At 58.9% G+C, this 20,206-nt stretch overlaps 1 protein-coding gene across 10 annotated transcripts in view; it reads left to right on the plus strand.

Annotated features, from left to right (window-relative positions):
* ANKRD11 (ankyrin repeat domain containing 11) overlaps positions 1-20,206 on the plus strand; it is a 186,663-nt gene that overhangs the window by 152,883 nt on the left and 13,574 nt on the right. For 4 of the 10 annotated variants that reach the window (XM_057314664.1, XM_026494576.4, XM_057314669.1 and 1 more), the window contains exons 3-8: positions 226-373; positions 5,876-6,014; positions 15,836-16,006; positions 16,156-16,359; positions 17,517-17,659; positions 19,891-20,038. In XM_057314664.1, the coding sequence (XP_057170647.1) occupies positions 287-373; positions 5,876-6,014; positions 15,836-16,006; positions 16,156-16,359; positions 17,517-17,659; positions 19,891-20,038 (892 nt within the window). In that variant the 5' untranslated portion in view covers positions 226-286. Of the gene's footprint in view, positions 1-225; positions 374-5,875; positions 6,015-15,279; positions 15,377-15,835; positions 16,007-16,155; positions 16,360-17,516; positions 17,660-19,890; positions 20,039-20,206 lie in introns of those variants that run through there. The other 6 variants (XM_057314670.1, XM_057314665.1, XM_057314666.1 and 3 more) reach the window with 3 other exon arrangements.

Consider the following 20,206-nt stretch of genomic DNA (forward strand, 5'->3'; position numbering starts at 1 on the left):
TGTGGAGCAGGCAGAGGGGACCTGGAAGAGGAGGGCTAAGCTCTCCCTCCTGCAGTGGACTGCTGGGCTGTGAGTCCTGAACTCCCTTGCTGGGCACCTGTCCCAGCGGGGAGCACAGCCCCCTCAGAGCGGCAGGCGACATTCAGTCCATTCGGGGGCATGAATTTGAGATTGCCCTTTGTGTGCACTGGTCCTGATTTACCCTGTGTGTTCTCTCTTTTGAAGCAGACGGTCGATGACGAAGCGATGGCCGTATAAATGAAGATCAGGTGAGGAGAGAAGAACGATGCCCAAGGGTGGGTGTTCTAGAACACCACAGCACGAAGACTTTTCCCTCAGCAACGACATGGTGGAGAAACAGACGGGGAAGAAGGTAACGCCCGAGCTGCCCGCCCCACCTCGCTGGCTCACCATCGCAGGCCTCTGGCTGGCTGTCCCTGTCCTGTCACATCCCTCTGCAGCCACAGTGACCCAGACAAGGTCCGGCTCAAAGAAAACTTGCTTTTTCTTAAGGATGTGCTCATTATTCAGAAACCAAAGTGGAGCTTTAGTTAGGTTTGTGTACAGGCTGCAGAGGTTAGTGTCGGTGTGGCCCCACCTTTCTGCTCTGGGGGCCACAGATGTCCGTCATGGTTTCAGTGAGAACAGATCTGACGTTTGACCGTGTTTGCCTTGTCCTGACCAGAAACACTGCTGGGGTGTGCTTGTACTCGCGGTGTGGCCCATTGTCCGTGGGACTCGGAGAAGGCACTGTAACCCCGAATCATTGTCTCAGTGATGTGCCGTGGCCTCTGGGCTCCAGGGTGCACGCCCCGCCCCGCAGCCTGAGGGCGCTGCTGAGTGTGGACCTGGAATCAGACAGACAGAAGCAGGTGCAGGCTCTGCTGTGTGTTCTCTGTGGCCGTGAGCACATCTGCAGCAAGAACAGGAGTGACTTGTGCTTGTGCGGGGGAGGCAAGCTGCCCGTGCTGGCTTGTCCTCACCCTTGAGGTGTCCCTGTCCCCCTCGACGCCTGCATGGCAGGCCATCCACACTGTGACCTGTGTGAACGGAAGCTCTGTGTCAGTGCCCCTGCTGTCTCTGCTGACACCCTGGTTGGGTGGGGTGTGAGATGAGTGAGCATAGCCGAGCTGTTCCTCTGGTTGAGGTCAGGCGGGGAGCGGGTTGCGGGTGTAGCTGTGCTTCGGTGCTCATCACAGCGGCCCGGCCACGGAGGCTCTGGTGTGAGGGCATCTGTGGTCACAAGTTCTGTCCCACTTGCCCTGTCCCCCAGCACCTTGTGCCATGTGCAGGAACGGGTAGGAGCTGTGGGTGGGCTGAGGTTGGAGCGTGGTCTGAACTTGCATGGGTGTGGCCTTTGGGTCTGGGGGCCCTGTGGAGGGTCTGGCTGCAGCTTGGGATGGGCGTGTGCTAGTGTGCCCATGAGGAGCTGGAGCCCCCGGGGACCAATGTGCCTGGGGTGAGCGTGGTCCCTCTCCCTCTGGGACGCTTTCACACGAAATGGCCAGACCATGGTGGGTAGTCAGTGTTCCCAGGTCTGTGTGTGGATTTTCCTGGGACAGAATTCCATGGTCAGAGGACAAGGGAGAGGCCCCATGCACCCCTCTCCGGGCTTCCTTCTCTGCCTCCAGACTGGGTGGGCAGCTGGACCTTCACACTACTGTGCCCCCAGCTCAGGTCTTCTCCACCCGCACGGCTGGCCCAGAGGGCCTGCTGCACTGAGGCAGACGCCAGAAAAGGCCTCCAGAGCTCCGTCCTGCCGTGGAGAGGTTGCCTTCTAACACAGGGCTCGCTCCAGGCTGGTTTGAGTTGCTTTCTTTTCCTTGAGGAGAGCAGTCACTGGACAGAACTGGCTCTGATGTGGGCAGCGGGAGCGGTGCACACATGTTGGCCAGAGGAGACGTGTGCATTTGGCTTTGCTCTTTCCTCAAGTAAGGTAGCCCTGTGCTTTTCTTAGCTCGGTACCACCCAAGATAGACATTTTGTTGGCTTCTGTTGCGACCCCTGTTTTGCTAGCGAGGGAAGCTCAGTAGTACAGCCTGGAGTGAACTCCCTGCCCCAGCCCCGCTGCTCAGCAAGGTTCTGACTCCGGGTCTGTCCTGAGAGCCCCGTCGGAGCTGCTGTGCCGCTCAAGGGGGAGCCCCTGACCCGCTCTGGTTACGTTATAGGTGTTGGCTTTTCCCGCACGGCTCGTGGGTGCGGAGCTGGGACTCAGGAACTGTCAACTTTGTAGTGAAATAGGTCGTATTGTCTAGTTCATTTTTAAAACCTGGGATGGACCCGCATCCAGATCAGAATATGCTGTATGGCCGCCGGCTTGGGGGAGGCCTCCTTACGGTTCCCTCCCGATATCCGTCATTGTGGAGGGACCTCGAGGCCCTGTTGGGATTTATAAGAGGGGACTTGCGCTTGAACATACATCCCCTTTGCAGGCTTTTCCTGTGGGCAGCACCCCCCCTCCCAGTGCGGTCTCCACCGTACGAGTGTCCAGCCCCTTCTGTGCACCTTCTTCTGCGAAGGTGTATTTGGGCTGCTCCACGTGGGGTGTGACAGAGTGAAGGCGTGAACGTGTGTACACCAGTAGATACGGTTTAGTAGTTTGTCCCTGCGAGAGTTGAGGCCAGCTCCTGTCCTTGTCACACAGGCGGTACGGCTTACCTCTAGTCCCTCGGGGGCGTGGCGGCATCTGGCGCTTTTATCTCTGCTTTCCTGTGGCATGCCGGTGATGAGGATGGGCTCCTGTCGCTGTGTGCCCTGTCAGGCGGGGGTCAGTGTGTACTTGCTTCCCCGTGGATGTTCCCATGGTCTCCGTCACTTACAGAACAGGGTGCCTCCCCCGCTGTGTCACCGCGGAGCCTCTGTCCCCAGGGAGGTGCGGCTGCAGCCTCTGCCCCTCGGTGTGACCCTTCGGTCCCTGCTGCAGGGCCGCCTCCAGCAGCTGCCGTCCCTGTACGGTCCACGCGCCTGTGGTTCCTCGGCATCTGCTGCTCATTTGGACTCTTCACGTCTCCACGCAGGCCGGAGTAAGCTGGTTGGTGCCCACAGAGAGCCTGCTGGTATTTGGATTGGGTCACTTCGAGTGTAAAGCTGAGTTTGCAGAGAATCGTTCTGTTAACAGTTCTGCAGCCTCTGACCGTGAACAGGAGCACTCCTCCATGTTTATTAAGTCTTTGTTTCTCTTGGTAATGTTTTGTCGTTGTGCGCAGGGTTTGTTAGATTTTGTTAGATTCATGCCTGTGTTTTGATGTCTTTTGATACTCACTGAAGTGACTCTTTAATAACATCAATTCCTGGTCATCTACAGTCCGGAGAAACCAGCTGCTTTTCTGTAACCAGCAGCTTCTGATTCACTTATTAATCTGAAGGGTTTAGTTTTCATGTATACACATAACATCTTAAGATTAATACTCTGTTACTCTTCAGGGGAAAAAGGGGGGAGGGCTTGAGCCACATGTGATGACAGAGGAGCCTGTGTGTCTCCGTGTGGCGGCCGAGTACACGGGACCTGCCCGCTGTGGGAGACGCTCCGCGAGCTTGTGTGCGCGGCTGTCTTTCTGACGCCGTGGAACCTCCGTTTGTGACTGGGCTGGGCTCGACTGATCCCTCCGCCTTTGATGGGCAGTAGTGAGGTTTCTTCCTTATTCTCAGGAACAGGAGTGCCGTGGGTGCGCACGTGGGGGTGCATCGCATTGATGCTAGAAACACCCAGGTCTGCCTGCTCCGCCACCTTCTTGCCAACATTCGATGCCGTCAGTCTCTCGTGTTAGCCGCTCTGGTGGGAGCGTGGTTCCCTCCTCCTGGTTTTCATTTGCATTATCTTAACGCGGAGCATCTTCCCAAATGTGAGTTGGTTACGTGGCTGGTTCCTTTTGCAGAGGGTGTGTTCACGTCTTTTGCTCATTTAAAAACGCTCGTTTTGTTCTCCAGCAGCTGTGATTAGGCGTCCCTGCCTCCCCCTCTTTGGGGAAACACCCCCCTCGTCAGGTGTCAGGTCGTGGGACCCCTTGGTCAGGGGAGGAGGTCCCGACTCCTGTGCGCAGAGAGTTCTTGTCAGGATCGGTATTGAATTTATCACCAGGTTTTTTGGCAACTGTTGGGTGATCATATGATTTCCTTTCCCTTATTAATGTGGTGAGTTACATTGGTTTTTGAGTTTCTTGCATTCCTGAATACTTGATTTCTATTGCCTCTTTTATATAAACGTGTAGATGAAATCCATCAGTGGGTCGGGAGTGTTCTCAGTGGGTTGGTGTTTACTGCAGTTTGGGGGTTTTGCTGATGGGTTCCATTCTTCTGTCAGTGCTGGGTGGGGTGGCAGGGTGCAGGTGATAACAGGTGGACGTCCCTGGAGGTGTGGTACGCCTAGCATCTGTGTGGCCCCATCTCCCAGCAGTGTTGCCATGGCTCAGGCCCTGCCCGGGGCCCCTCTTTGCACTCCAGATGCCCTTGAAGCTGGCTATGTGTTCTGGCAGAAATCTCCCTGGTCATTTGAGGGTGTGTCTCATTAACCGCCACGGCTGGTAGGTGCCATGGCTGGCTCTTTAAGCTGGAAGACTGTCAGGACCACAGGTGATGAGGACTGGCCATGCTTCGTGCTGACAGGTGGCTCCTCCCGGGAGCATCCCAAGGACCCCTGCTGCTGTGAGGGTGGCATGGGGGTGCGGCTGTGACTGTACCATGCTCACTGACAGCTTCCGGAAAAGTGCAGACAGCAGGCACCCCGGCGCGGAAGCAGTCCTTTCCGCCAGCACAGCAGGCTGTGCGCGTGCTGCCTCCAGGCGCTCACCGCGTGCGCCCCAAAGCCTCTTGCTATACCGTGGACAGGGCAGGGAGACTGGGAGTGCTGCTCTGAGAGCACATGGAGCCGTGGTGTCGGTTAGAATTTGGAAGTCTCCACTGAGCAGCCCCCACCCAGGACGTGTCGTCAGCCAGGGGTGCGGGCGTCCAGGGTGTTTAGCTACCGCGGCCAGCAAGGCAGGGGCTCCTGCCGTTGCTCAGCGCTGGGTCCTTCATCATTTTGGAATAGGGCTGCCTCACCCTTGCCCTCCAGGGCTCTGTGCATGTCCATTTCCGCATGGGACCACCTCAGCTTGTGTGGACAGCACTGCACAGTGAGTGACTATGTTGCTCGCTGCGCACTGAGCCCCCCACTCATCGTGAGTGGGTGCCGTCTGTCATTCTACAGTTGGTGGCACCAGGGCAGGCACAGGGCTGACGTGCCCCAGGTTGGCCTGCTGGTCAGGATGGGGCTGGGATTTGGGCTTCTTGATCCTCACCCTGCAGGAGGGACCAGCCCTGAGACAAGACCAGGAAGAGGGTGATGGCAGTACGCCCTGCCCACCCTCCTGCACCAGGGATTTGGCCTGCAGGATCTGTCCCCAGAACAGCCCCACAGTGTCACCGGCATGTGGTGACATCAGTTGGGGAAGGGTGAGAGGCCTGTTCCCGGGAAGGGAGGTGTCTTCGGGAGGCCCAGACAGGCAGGGGGCTTTGGGCTCCTTCCATGCATAGGGGAGTTCTTGGTGGAAAACAGAACTCTCCACCTGCCGACATTCCCTTTTTAAGGCCAGCTCTTGTTTTCCTCATTATTTAATCCTTCCCCGGGAAAACCATGTTGGAGACAACTTGTGTCTCTCCTCTTTTCACAGTCATGGGAATACTCGGGATTCAGGAGGAGAAGGGGGGCCGTGTGGAGCCAGAGGAAGGTGGAGGGAGCCATGTGTGCTCATGTGAGCCTGGCTAGCAGGCTGTGCTTCTCATTGCCCCAAGTAAGGGATTTGCTTTTCCTGGCACATGAATTGAAATCACAGCAAATGTGAGGATTCCAAGAACTTAATTTGGGAATGATGTCTGAAAGCGTCACTTTCTTTTCTAGGATAAAGATAAAGTTTCTCTGACCAAGACCCCAAAGCTGGATCGCAGTGATGGAGGGAAGGAGGTGAGGGAGCGAGCAACCAAACGGAAGCTACCCTTCACCGTGGGGGCCAATGGAGAGCAGAAGGACTCGGACACAGGTATAGGTGCCGCCCTCACTCCCTGCTCACCACCCCAGGCCATCGTCACCTGCCAGACTCTTCTCTGCCACAGAGAATGTCCTTGACGGCCCCTCCCTCAGGCATCTCCTGACCCTGGACCCTGCCTGGGATGTGCCCCCAGGACAGGTGCCCCCGCAGCCTCTCTGCACCTCTCAGCTTTGCACCAGGACTCTTGGAGGAGTCCTGCCGGAGGCCTGGGTGGAGTCTGGAGTGAGGTCTAAGAGCATCTTCTCTGTTCTTGATGTGCGGGGTGACTCGGTGCTGATAGGGGAGGTTCACACACAGAGAATTCCCCCAAGAGTGCCAAGCAGGAACACTCCCCCATCCCCCAGCACACCCAGCGAGGCTCCCGGCATGCACCCAGTTGTAGGCGTGAGTGTGGGCTCCTCTCCCCTGAGGTTCCCAGGCCCCCCCCCCCCCCCCCCCGTGCTCTGTTTAGTCCCCTGGAAGACTTGTGCTGGAGGGTAAGCATGTTTCCCCTTAAGTCTGCAAAAGCACATCAGTTAAACCCAGTTGTTTGAAATAAAAGCCGAAGGGAACCCTGAGTGAGCCAGAGCCAGTGCCGTTTTCCTGCCGGTGCGGTGGGGCCTGGGGTTGCAGAGCAAGGATGTGTTTGTACGTGAATGTGAGCCTGTGTAGGTGTGCGCGTCTGCACGTCAGCGTGCATGTGTATCTGTGTGCGTGTATGAAAGGGGGGCTGATAATACTTGGCACGTGCACTTTCAAGTTGATGTCACCTTGCTCAGCTCCTGTGGCCCACCCTGGGCCTTTCTCCTGCCAGCCCAAATATCTCTTCTTGTTGACTCTGGTGCTCAGGGCCCTTCCTGGCCTGCTGGTCATCTGACTGCTTTGCAGACGTGTATGCCGGTCACAGGCAGGGGTAAAAAGGGGCACAGAATTCCCAGAGAGCCGTGGAACCTGGGGTGAACCTGCAAAACCATGAATGCAGCCATAGGACAAGGAGCAGAAACCCTGATGGGGTTGTGGGTGGGGCTTCCTGCATATGAGGGTTTGTGTCATGTAGCGGGAGAGCGACGGGTACTGACACGAGATAAGCATGTGCAGAAATTGGGAGAAATGGCAGAAGGAACAGCCTGGAGAATGTGTCGGTGCTGTGGCTTTTATTCACTAGGCCACAGGTCCCTCCCCAGCACACTGTGCAGGTGCTCCCCAGGCATACGTCTGGTTAGTTCAAAGCCAGAGAAGTGGGTTTGGTTTTACCAGCTAGGAATGAAGAAGGTGTCATGGACCCCCAGGGATCCTTCACAGGGGTGTGACAGGGCCCACGGCTCCTGTGACTGGACTGGCACAGTGGGGACAGGAAGGGGTGGGTGCGCAAGCGGAGGGGCCGACGCTCTACGGAAGAGCGGAGGGGCCGGTGGATGCATGTGGACGCTGGGCTCCTGCCAGAATGGAGGGGCTTGCAGAGATGCTGTGACTCAGGCTTTAGGTCTGGAAGAAATCAGACCGGGCCCGGAAGTCCTCCCTCCTGTTTGCAGTGCCTGCACCAGTTTTGGTTGTAGAGAGCCTGGTATCGCCGTTTGGTCGTTAGCTCTCTGGATGGTGGGGGTCCGAGATTGCTGTCCAGCCTCTGGGACGTTCCTATAAACTCCCCAGCAGCCCAGCTGTGAGCCCAGGAGGCCGCGTTGGAGCTTCTGCTTCTTGGGAGCAGGTGTTGCCTGAGCGGAGCACACCTGGGTAGGCGAACGTTCTTGGGCTGCCCACTCTGCTCTGGTTGGTAGGATTTCTTGGCAATTCCCGTTTTATTGTGATGTTGGCTTCTCGGGCTCGTGTGTTTCTGGCCGGCCTTAAAGGACCCTCCTCTTGATGGCTGGCATTTCAGCAAGAGGCTGCCAGGTGGGTTCACCTGGATCTACCTGGGTTCTCTGGGAGATTCTTGGGGTGTGCAGGGAGCACCCATGTTTCTTCTCTGCAAGTCGTGGGTCTGGGTGAGGGCAGGGAGGGAGCCACCGTGTGGTAGAAAGCAAGCGAAGAACATTTTGAAAATAAAATCTTCCAGGCAAGGACGATGTTACAAACCTTTAAATACATAGGAAATACAATGCTTGCCCTCATATTATGATCGTCTTTTGGGGGGCCGATTTTACATCTTGATTACCGGCTTTGTTAACAAAGCCAGATGTTCCGCTAAGAGGATTCCTCTATGGGGTGTTGTGCGTGACTTGTATCAGGAGCCTTTCACACCTGAATCTTGGTGTGTCATGCACAGCGTTGAGAGGTGGGCTGCTGGGGCTCCTGGCTGGCCTTGCAGGCCGTGGTCCTACCTGCACTTCTGGTGAGCAGAATACCTGAGCCAGGTGCTGACACCTACGGCCACGTGCCTTCCCAGCTGCGGGGCTGTGCCTCCCACGGAGTCAGGAGGCAGAAGCCGGGGGGCGGGGGCGGGCGCGGGGGTGTGAAGGAGTGAACTCTGCAGAGTGACTGAGACAGGGGCGCTCTGGTCCCCTGGGGCCGAGGGAGGGTCCTCAGGAGTGGCAGACTTGGAGGGGCCAGGCTGTCGCCGAAGGTCCCCTGTGTCCCCTGCGTCCCCACCCTGCCCAGCCCCTGCTCCTGCCATGGCCCTCCGACGCCCTCTGCTGGGAAGATGCAGCCCTGTGCTCACCGAAGGGGGGGGACGTGGAGAAGGCGCCAGAACTCCGGGTTCTGTGTGGCGAAAGTGAGTTTCCTCAGCTGTGCGCCCAGGTGGGAGGAGGCTGCCACTCCTGTGCCCGGGGATCCCCGAGCTGCCTGAGAACGATGTCCTGTGTCCTCGACCCTCCAGAGACGGCCTCTGTGCACAGTGCTTAGTCAGGCCTGGAGGCTGCCTGCCAACTGCAGTGTGGCCGCCTGTGGGGAGAGCTGGACTTAGTCTGCACCTGGGGCGACGAGGGCCCATCTGCCACAGGCGGCTCATCACTGCAGCTGCCCACATGGCACTCAGACAGCTCGTCCTTCCAGAAGCTCCCGGCAGAGCGCGCTGCAGAGCCGGGTCTGCCCCGGGTGGGCACAGGAGGGGCGGGCGTCGTGTGCTCGCTTCATCGCAGCCCTGCCAGCCCAGACCCAAAGTGGGTCTGACATCGTCCAGGAAAAACAGGCCCAGGGCCAGCTCTTCCCGTTGCTGCTGAGGAAGGCAGCCCCCCCACTGAAGACGAGGCGAGCCTCTGAGGGGCCAGTCCCGGGTAGGTCTCCTGAGGCCCTGCAGCCCGGCCCAGCCTGCCCCGTCCGCCCGCCACCGGCTTGACCCTGGTCACCACGTCAAGTGCTTCCCCGCCTGCTGTGTTAGGATGAAAACTATATAATGGCCACACTTACTCAAATTATACTAATCTGTCTACTTTTTCATGTTTCGATTTTCTCTCAACTTAAATCTGTAAGCAGGTGTTTAGGTTGGTTTACGTGCTTACCTACCCTTTCCAGGCTTCCTTCATCAGCCTCCTGCTCTGTTACAGTTTTCTGTCCCTTCGTCTGAACATAAGCTGTGCCACTTGCTTCCCGGAGCCACCGGGGTGGGTGCTGCCTGTCCCCAGAGGCCAGATAGGGCCCCCCGCGGGCTGCCCTGTCAGGGGCATCAGGAGCTGGCGGCTGCCTGTTCCCAATACCTGAACGTTTCTTTGGAGTAACGAGAAATTAAGGTTTTCTTAGTTTGGTTTTGTCTTACGAATGAGACGCTTGTGTCCTGTGTCTGGGTATTTAGTCAGTGATGCTGACGCGTCAGCTACTCGTTCACTCCGTGTTAGGGCTTTGGGGACATGCACATATTTACTGAAATCACGGTCATCCTTGTTCTGTAGGATTAGACGGGGGCTCTCCGCTGGTTGAGGATGGACTCTGGCTCCGCCGCCAGGGTCTGCAGAACTCCAGGGAGCTCTGCACACCGTGTGCTGCTGTGTGCTGGAGGTGACACGTGCCTGATGGTGAAGGGCTTCTCTGCTCGCTTGCTTACTTGCCAGGCACTGCCTGTGGTGTGCAGTGAGCAGGGCAGTGCCGCTGCTGTGGGAGCCTCCGGCTGGAGAGGGCACATGCCACCCCCAGTGACGCCACTTCTCCATCATTTTCCTCCCTGAACTTGAGCAGTTTCTTCCTGTACATACAGAGGGGAGTGTGGACGAGCCAAGGAAGGCTCTTTCTACTTAAAATCCCCAGTGTCCTCCGTGTGCAGAGTAGGTAGGAATCTGCAGCATCATGGCCTCCCACTGGGCCCCTGCTGTCCACGCAGTGTGGACGAACCAGGCCCTCACTACCACCTTGGGTTCTGTTACTCGGAGGGATGACTCCCAGGACCATGACTGGTTTCGGACAGGGCACACAGCAAAATCTACACAGGGAAAGGCACACAGGGCCCCATCCAGGGAAGCTGGCTGTAGCTTCAAGTCCTCTTGGGAGAAGCTTGGGTGGCGATGCGGCCACTGCACCTGGTGGTGCTCCCAGGGTCTGAGGCAGGGGCCAAGGGGCCATCAGAGGCTTGTGCAGACAGGCCCAGGGTTAGCAGGATTGATGGCATGGTTCATACGTGGGTGCAACTTTGGATTATAATTTATTTCTTTTTATTTTTAAATGTTCTCACCATGCTTTGATGCCATGAAAAGAGGGTCAGTGGTTGGGAGGTTGTATCATATGGGCCATTTATGCCAACATCACTTCCTGATACCCTGGCTTCCTCTTCACGGCCACGGCAGCCCCCACTGAATTCCCAAGCACCTGTGGAATTGGGACTGTGGTCGCCCTCGTCTAGAGAAGAAGAAAGGCAGCCGTAGAGGCCACACAGCCGCGACCTGGGAGGAAAAGGCAGATGTCAGAGAGGGACCCCAGCCCCTCCCTTCTTGGACAGAGGAGACTAAGACCAGAGAAGCCAGGGGCTTGCTGAAGAGCCCCCTCTGTGTTTACTACGCAATCAGTGGTGGTGATTTTCTGGAAGAGGAAGGAAAAGCCAATCACAAGTGCAGCCTGAACGTCAGAGCACCCCATGCAGGTCAGGTGGGCCCGTGGGTCCTGGTCTTGGTGGACTTGGGGAACCGAGTGTGAGACTGGTGACAGAGACAAGCCCCCTCGCAGCTGCTGGCCTTGTGTGGACCAGCTCCAGTGTGTGGACTGTCCCACAGAAGTGGTTCTTCCCTGACTCTTCACATTGGCTTGCTCCTGACCTTGGCGTGTCCCCCGTGCCCAGTGCCCTGCCTGCCATCAGATGTCCCCAAACTCTGCCTGCCGACTCGGTGAGCTCCGTGACTGCACAGCAGCGCCACCAAATGCTGTCCCGTGGAGTAGAGTCAGAGCAGTGCTGCCATGGCAGGGTTAGGGTGGAGCGCAGGGCTTACAGGTCTCCCTTTTGGGCAGTGTGGTGGGCTGTGTCTTCTGAAAAAGCCGTCAGCCAGAACAGCCCAGAAGTCAGAGATGGCGAGTGGTGAACATAACGAAGGACTGGTTAAGCGCTCCAAGTCCCCAGGAGCCAGGAACAGAGCCGCCGCCGGTCTGTCAGGGCCACAGCGGATACGCCCATGAGAACCACACCTGGGACACCTCAGGCAGGAAGAAGACCCCAACCCAGGCGGGGCAAGGGGCTCTGAGAGGTGTCCCCAGAAATTACGCATAGCCTGCCCCCTGCAGGCCTGGGACCAGAACGTGGGTCACCCCGTGCTGCTGGGAGCGCGTCTCCCTCCCTCCAACCCCAGATCAAAGCAGAAGCCAGTCCTCTCTGGAGAGATGGGCTTCCGTGCAGTTTCCCAGGGTTCAGACAAACCCTAGTGCCGGGTCAGAACCACAGAGCACGAGGAGGGGCGCCGTCCTGGGAAGGAGCTGGCCCCGGGGCCCTCGCGTGGGGTGCTGGGTACGGAGCGTGACCCGGTAGATGCGGTGAAGGAGAAGTTGGACAGGGGGCGAGGAGCAAGGCGCTGCCAGAGAACACCGCGCTGGTTTCTAAAATACATAAAATGGAGTACGTGGAAACTAAAGTTACCAGTGCAGTTAAAGCTTCTGTGGACAGGCCACAAAGCTCATTACGCAGAGCGTAAGAACTTGTGGCTTCATAGTTACAGCCAAGGAAGTTGCCTGGACTGCGGAAGAGAAGCAGGAAGAGACAGGAAGCGGGAAAGAAGTTCGGGATGTCGAGAGAAAGCAGCTGGACGGCACTGGGAAGACAGAGCCCTTGGCGTTTGTGCACCAGGGTCCTTGAGTGTAGGGGTGGGGTGTGTTGTGGGCAGAACACAGGTAGGTATGCACATCAGCGCGTGGTGACAAGACGGCAGGGGCAGAGCGGGTGCTGAGGTGGCCGTGGAGTCCGGAGGGCCGGCAGCACTCCCGCCTGGTTCCACGGAGGAAAGCTGCCTTGTTGCCAGACGTCCGGGTTCTGCCGGGGAGGGAAGCGCAGTGGCAGGAAATGGAGTCTGTAAAGTGAGGTCCCTTAGAACCACCCCATCGGGAGAGGCCACACTCCAGCCCTACAGTTGTGGTGCTGTGTTCCAAAAGGCCTGGCTGAGAAGGGGGTGGGGGTTTACTGGTGGGATCGGCTGTGGAGGGCGGGGACCCCTGCATTTGCCAGCTCGGGGGCTGCACCCGAGAAGGGATGGCACGGTGTGGCACTGATGTCACCACATTGAGCTCGCACCATGGAAATCCAAGGTGGCGTCCCGTCAGCGTGTTTTCCTGATGATGGTGCAGGGGGACTGTCCAGGCTCGTGTGAAACCATCACCCTCACCAGCCACAGTCAGAACGCTGGGAACACAGCCGGGATGAGGGAGACAGACTGGACAGACCGGAAGGGAAGGACCCAGCAGGAATAGCGGCCCCGCTCTAGCCTTTGGGACAGTGGGCCCGTGTTTCCCAAGTGATCTCCGGGCCACCTTCCCTGGGCCTCTGCAGAGCCCTTGCAGAACTAGAAGCACATCTGAGCCCTGGGCCTCCGGCTGACCCCTGCCTGCGGCTCGCCGTGGGGAACTTCCCCAGCGCCACGTGCGCCGGGTTTCTGGTTTGTGACTTGGCACATGCCTGGGAGATGTGTCAGTTCTCCTTTGCTTCCAGTTAGATTTTAGAAACAAAAGCTAGCAGATTGCCAGAGGGGCCTCCCCAGTGTCTGGAGAGGCCGCCTTGGGTTGTGGGTCCTCCTCCGGCCGGTGGGGACGCCACCCAGCAGGGGTGGGGGATGCAGAGGCGGGCTGTGCGTCCTGCTCCCCCTCCTGCTGCGGACGCCTCGTCACAGGCACGGCAGCTGCTAAGAGGGGCAGGTGGGACTGACCCTGTGTGGCTGGGCACCTCTGGCCAGCAGTCGGTTCTTCCTCTGGGCACAGCTTCCCTGGGCTCCTCAGCCCAGGCCGTACGTGGCCCGGCTGGACTAAGGCCCTCAGGATACTGGTCGCAGCAGGTGCTGCTGGGGAACCACATTTCACCATCAGGAGACGGGCATCTTAGAAGATGGGGTTACATTTGGGTGTTTCCCCTGAGTTAAGACCCATAGACATCCTGTTTCCACTCTGGGAGAGCCGTGTGGGAAGGTGGGCTGCAAGGCCCCTCCCACCAGGAGGGGCTGTCAGGGCCTTTTGTGTCCCTGCGCATTGTCCTGTGCCATCCAGGGCTCCTGGCTCCCTGCGCACTGTGTCTCCACATCCTCCATGTGACTTTGTGAGACCACAGGCCTGTGCTGTCGTGTCCTGCTCTGCGGGGCGGGGTGGGGGGGCATGCTCTGTTACTGCAGAAAGCCCTTTGGGCAAAAGGCCACGAGTGGTTTTCATCTGCCACTCATGGGAAATGCCTCTCTTACCTCCCCAACTTCTAAGGGATCTAAGCCTGTACCATCACTTGTACCTGCCCCGAGCCTACCTTGCTCCTCCCTGGGTCCACTGCAGCAGAGAGCAGGGCTGGGCCTCTGACTCTCCTCTGTCACCATGACCAGGAGTTCTCGGCACCTCATGTGCTTCTCTGAGCTCTGCGTTCTTCTCCTCCAGTTGGTTTCCTGTGTCCACTCCCCTGGGGGAGGCAGCAGCCGCCGAACTGTGTTTGCTCAGTGGGGGCTCCTTGGGCAGGGGCCCAAGAGGCTCTGGTGGTCCCAGGAGACTGGGTGGAAATTGGGTCCAGACTGCAGAGCATGGGAGCGTTCTAGCACCCGGGGTGCTGTGCTGGAAATACGGCGTCGGCAGGGGCGTCACAGAGCGGCTGGTCAGCTTGATGTTCTAGGGATGCAGTCTGGTTTCTGTCTCTGCTCATACATGGGAACCTGTAAAGGAGCAGCCCGTGGCGGAGTGAGAAGCAGAGAAGGCAGGTAGAGGTGCGGTGCACCCAGGGGCAGGTCAGTGGCACAGTCAGCGTGGGAGAACTTTGAAACCAAATTCGCAACCTGGGCTTTGTGGCCCTGGGTCACTGCGGAAGTGTGGCTTAAATCTTGGGACCCTGGGGGCCACTGGGCAGGGGAGCTGCTCCGCAGGTCACCCTGTGTGGACACTTGCCCCTGCCTCTCTGCCAGCGTGCAGGTAATGGGACGGCGTGCAAGAGCGGGGTCTGCGGTCACTAGGAGGAACGTTCTGGAATTTATTTCCTTCCTTGGGCTCTCCTGGGGGGGGGGGGTAGAAACTAACTTGCTGGTGGTGCCTGTGGTACGGGGGAGCCGCCACCCGAAGCGTGGGAACCCGCGTGCCAGCAGGGCACGGCTTTCTCAAGACAGAGCAGCTCACAGAAAATGTACCGCGCTGCACCTGTGGGGCTGGGGGTGTCCTGGAGCGGGGCGGGTGAGGCAGGCGGGAGTCTGTCTGCCCATCGCTCACAGACGGCACCCGCCTCCTGAGGGCAGACCCCAGCCAGTGAGCCAGTTCTCCGACATGCTGAGTGGAAAGCAGGAGAACCCCCCCCCCCTCCCGCCCCCGAGAAGAGTTACAGGGACCCGAGTCTCCCATGATAACCCTCCTCCCCGGCTGCAGTTTGCACCCCGTGACCTAGAATGCCCCCTAACCACCCCGGTCCCCCCACACAAGGGCCCCATCCAGCACACACGGGGCAGTGTGGGGAGGGCCCAGGCTTCTGGTGGATCCCAAGTTCCCCAGCAGAGGGGCAGCTTTGGCTCCTGGTTCGTGGAGTTTGGGGTGCATTTTCTCCCCCTTACCCTGCCTCTTCTCGAAGAAACAGCACAGTGGGCTTGTGTGCAGGGTTGGCAGGGTGTTTGTAGCGGGTCGGACAAGTGGAGGACGTGCACGTCCTGAGAGGCTGACACGGAACGGCTGAGCTGTTCCATCGTATCTGGTTAGTGCTCTGTGTTGATGCCTTTAGATGCCTCCAGCTCAGTCCATGTCGTGGTACTGCAAGGCTGGTTCGCTCCTCGAAGGGCCATGGCATGAAATGGAGGTCCCTAGAAGCAAGAAGAAAGGTACAGTACTGACGAGTCGGCCTCGATCTATTTATGTATTTCTAAACTGTGTTTGCCATTTATATCTGCACTGTTTGGAGGCGGGACGGGGAAGGAGGAATTGGAGTGTGCACACATGTATTTAATAGACGGAGACCGTCCTGTGTGAACCAGGACACTGGCGAGGGGCCGTCCCACCGCCTGGCGCGCGGTGGGCAGTGTGGGGAGGCACCTGAGCAGAGCGAACGGTCGGTGGGGGCCGAGGCAGAGCAGGCTTCACTGGCTGATCACACGGTGTCGAGACTGTCTCTGTTGCCACTGGAGGTGATGACGGGCGGCACGGCGCTGCCACCTCTGCTCTTGCCCTTTCCCTGTGAGCTGTGAGGTGGGAGGCAGGGGCTCCATGGCGCCAGGTCAGGCTGCGGGGTCTGAGGACGGCGTGGCATGAAATCTCCCCCTGTCTCCTCCACCGCCTCACAGAGAAGCAGGGTCCTGAGCGGAAGAGGATTAAGAAGGAGCCCGTCACCCGGAAGGCCGGACTGCTGTTTGGCATGGGGCTGTCTGGGATCCGAGCCGGCTACCCCCTCTCCGAGCGCCAGCAGGTGGCTCTCCTCATGCAGATGACTGCCGAGGAGTCTGCCAACAGCCCAGGTGAGCCCCCAGGGATGGGGTAGTCTTGGGGACGAGCGCCCATGCGAGGGCGTCCCCTTTTCCTCGTGGAAGCGTCCCAGGTCCTAGAGGCTTCTGTGACCAGGGACACCCCCCACTGAGCCCTCGCTTGTCCTCTCCTTGGTCTGCAGTAGACACAACACCAAAGCACCCCTCCCAGTCGACAGTGTGTCAGAAGGGGACGCCTAACTCTGCCTCAAAAACCAAAGACAAAGTGAACAAGCGAAACGAGCGCGGAGAGACACGCCTTCATCGCGCAGCCATCCGCGGGGATGCCCGGCGCATCAAGGAGCTCATCGGTGAGGGCGCAGATGTCAACGTGAAGGACTTCGCAGGTGAGCGCTCACAGAAGAACGAGAGGCTGGGCCCCCACCTCCACGGAGCCCTCTGGCCGAGCGAGCGTGTGCCAGGTCTCAGGAGGCACAGCCCAGACCTAGGGGTCAGCGTGGCCGGAGCCAGAGTGCGTGCACGGCCCCGGGGGGGGGGGGGGGGTCCTGCTTTTCGACCAGTGTAATTTGCTGTTTCTGAGAAGGGAGGAATCTGTATTTCGGGAAATATTTCGAAAGTAAGATCATTTTATTTTTCACTATTTTTAAGAGAATTGGGGAGTTTTTAGATGCCACCTGTTGTGTTCTGTCAACCCCAGTTGTGTGGTAGAGGGGTCTGCCTCTGGCTCTGTGCCTGTCAGCCCGGGACACCTTCCTGAGCCTGCCCTTGAACGTAGGACAGAAGTGGGGGTTTCTCCCCTGGCCTGAGGCAGCTGGGCCTGATTTACTTGAAGGGCCTGTGGGCGCGGTTTGGGACGGCCTCGTGTGCACAGGGTACTTGGCTGTGCCGCGTCGGCCGCAGATTGCCGCCCTGTTTGCTCCGCGTGCGGGGGGAACATAGACAAGCAGAGCAGTCTTCATGACGTGACAAACGTGTCTAGACTTTTCCCGCTGCCTTAGTTGATAGTTGTTTGGCCCAAACCTCATTTAGCACCTTTTTTTAAAAAAGCAGTTTTACTAGATGAGGATTTTCTGAAGGACTGGAATTTGTGTCCATGGGGTGGGCCCTGTTTGCACACTGACATTTGAGGCCCTGCTTCCTGGAGGCCGTTTGAGGTTCTAGCAGAAGCGGCCCCCAGGGGAGGCCTTCCGGCATGGCCTCAGCCCCGTGCTTCACCGAGGGCGTGCTCCCAAGCCTGCAGCTCTGGCGACAGGCTCCGCGTCCTCCCCCGGCGCCTCCTCAGCCTTCCCGTGCGTGGGACTGAGGCTGTGTCCACCAGTCCTCTGCTCCAGGTGGTCCTTGCAGGTGGTTATCTCCAGGGTCAGCAAGCTGCTCGTCGTGGAGCAAACAAGGCGCCACAGTTAAGGACACTCAGGGCTTCCCGGGACCTATAGCCCTCCCGCGCAGGCGCCACCACCATCAGGGCCCCTGGAGAGTGCGGCCGCGGGACAGGACTGGTGTTCTTGAGGATTAAATAACATAGGTCCTAAGTGTCTGTTTCCAGGCTGGACAGCGCTGCATGAGGCGTGTAACCGCGGCTACTACGACGTCGCCAAGCAGCTGCTGGCCGCGGGGGCGGAAGTGAACACCAAGGGCCTGGATGACGACACCCCCCTGCACGATGCCGCCAACAACGGGCACTACAAGGTGGGCACCTCCCTGCACGTCCCCTGGCGGGCCTGCTGGCCTCCTCGGGCACCGTTGCGTTGTTCCGTGTCCGTTGTCCCTGCCGTCCCGCCGTCCCGCACACTTGCCCCCTCCCCCCACAGCCTGCTCTGCTCATCCTGGGTCAGCGCCTGGGTGGCCCCTTGCACCCCTCGCAGCCTGTGGACAGGGCCCCACTCTGGCCATGCAGGTGTGTCTGGGTGTTGGCAGGGGAATGACCATCCGCAGGGAGGAGGTTCAGGGGCTGCTGCCGCCTCATCCTTGTCCCCGTCCCTGTCCCTGTGGTACCCATGGTGATGCAGCACTGAGGGGTGTAGCCAGGACACGGGAGGACCGCTGTAACCAGTGCAGGAGCAGGGAGTGCTCAAGTGCGTAGTCTCCCCGAGAGGACCCAGCCCCTCGGGGAACAGGTGCCTTCAGGTCTGAAGCAGGAGATGCACAGACATGGGGAGGCTCTTGCTGCGGTCGCTCCCAGACCATCGTGAAGAGGCTCCGGCCGGAGACGGACAGTGGGGCATGGCGAGGACAGCGCCTCTAGACCAGAGTGCACCTCTCACGCTCCCTTGTAGCTGCCCTGCCCCGTCGCTTCTGGCAGATGCCGGGGGACTGGCAGCACCGAGCGTGTGACAAGCGATTGGAAGGTGACAGGTCACCACGGTGGGGGTGACTGGAGAAATCTGGATGCGGGTTATGTACTTAATGGTAGGGATTACAATTCGCTTTTTAGATAAGATAAAGGCATCGTGGTTTTTTGGTGTTTTAAGGTCCTTTTAGAGAAATGTACCAAAGATGTTTATGAAATGTTTGGGATATGCAAAAAACATCCAGGGCAGGGGATCGGGGACTGGGGGGAGGCTGGGGGTGACCTGAGGCTACCGGTGAGCTGGTAGCCAACAGAATGGGGAGGAAGGGGGCCGCCCTTTGAATCTCTATCCTTTTATAATTATTATTGTGAAACTATCTCACGGAGTAGATTGAAAGTATGGTGAGGGGTGCAGGGTAATGGCCCCCAGAGAGATCCCTGCCTGGGTCCTGGGACCTGTGAACCTGTGACCTCACACGGTGAGGGGACTCAGCAGGTGGGAGTAAGCAAAGGGTCAGGAAGTGGCGGCCTTGGGTTATCCATGTGGGCCCAGCGGCCTTCAGGGTCTGTGTGGCAGAAACCCTTTCCCAGCCAGGGCACAGTTACCGGCAGAGGCAGGAGGGAGGAGAGCACAAGGGCAGCTTGCCCTGCGTTGTTGGCCGTAGAGGAGGGGCCGGCGGACGTGGTGGCCTCCAGCAGTAGGGGCAGCCCTCAGTGGGCAAACGGCAGGGACACGGGACCAGAGTCCCAGCACTGGAAGGGGCCCCATGCGCCCGGAAAGGAAGAGGCCAACTCCACACACCTGGAGGGTCAGTGAGGTCGGTTTCAGACTTGGCGCATCAGAGGGCGTGGCGATTTGCTAGAGCGGGCAGCTGAGTCCCCATGAGGGGAGGCACGGTGTCCTGCGTGAGAATGGGCGTGGGAGCGATGAGGCTGTCCTTGTTAAAGGCTCTTTTCCACTGCATTATCTGGACCAAAGCTGCGACTGGATTCAGTATTTGCACTTGAGTCCAGGGAGCCAGCCACCGCAGGCGTGAGCAGCACAGTTGCTGGGTGTAGACAGTTGAACACAGCTGCTGAAATGTCACGCTACATGTCTATCATGCACAGGACCACCCTTACACGTGTAAGACTAAGCACGGAAGAGGCGATCTTATTTTCTAAAATGAATGAAAACACAAAATAAACCTACTTACAGAAGCTTGGTCTTTGTTTCCTCTTTTCTGTCAACCGCCCCCCCCCCCCCCGTCCCCCCTTGCCCCAGACTTCCAGAGCCCTTCCACACCCACCGAACCCTGCCAGACGGCAGCTCATTGGCGGGAGGGGATTGTGCATGTGAGGAGATTCAGGGGACGTGGGCACCCCGTGGAGAGGGAGGAGGACTTCTGCAGGAGCTGGGACCTGTCCCTGTGGCAGAGAGCTTGGAAGGGGGTGGGACACCACTAGGCTCCTTCCCGCAGGAGAGTCTCTGGTCTGGAGAGCCCACCGGGCCATGCTGTGTGCTCGGCTTCTGGTCCTTGGTGGGGGGACGCGGGGCAGGGTGCTGTTTGGCTACAGGTTTGCACAGACGGGTATAGCAGCACCCTCGTGTATCAGGAAGCTCCCTCATGTGCCTGTTGCTGTTTTGTAGGTGGTGAAGCTGTTGCTACGGTATGGGGGGAACCCTCAGCAAAGCAACAGGAAAGGCGAGACGCCACTAAAGGTGGCCAACTCCCCGACCATGGTGAATCTCCTGTTGGGCAAGGGGACCTACACGTCCAGCGAGGAGAGCTCAACCGGTCAGTGGCTGGGCGCCGGCTGGGGTGGGGGCACAGGGCACAGGCCTCCTTGTGCTGCTGCGGGGGGGCGCGGGGGGCCTCTCCGCCTCCACGGACCCTGTGCTTACAGGAGCTTCTGGACTGCCAGGACCCTGTCCCCGGGGGTTTCCGTGCCAGCAGTCCTGCAGG

This window comes from Ursus arctos, unplaced genomic scaffold, assembly GCF_023065955.2.
Source record: "Ursus arctos isolate Adak ecotype North America unplaced genomic scaffold, UrsArc2.0 scaffold_19, whole genome shotgun sequence".
In the NCBI taxonomy this organism is placed as follows: domain Eukaryota; kingdom Metazoa; phylum Chordata; class Mammalia; order Carnivora; family Ursidae; genus Ursus; species Ursus arctos.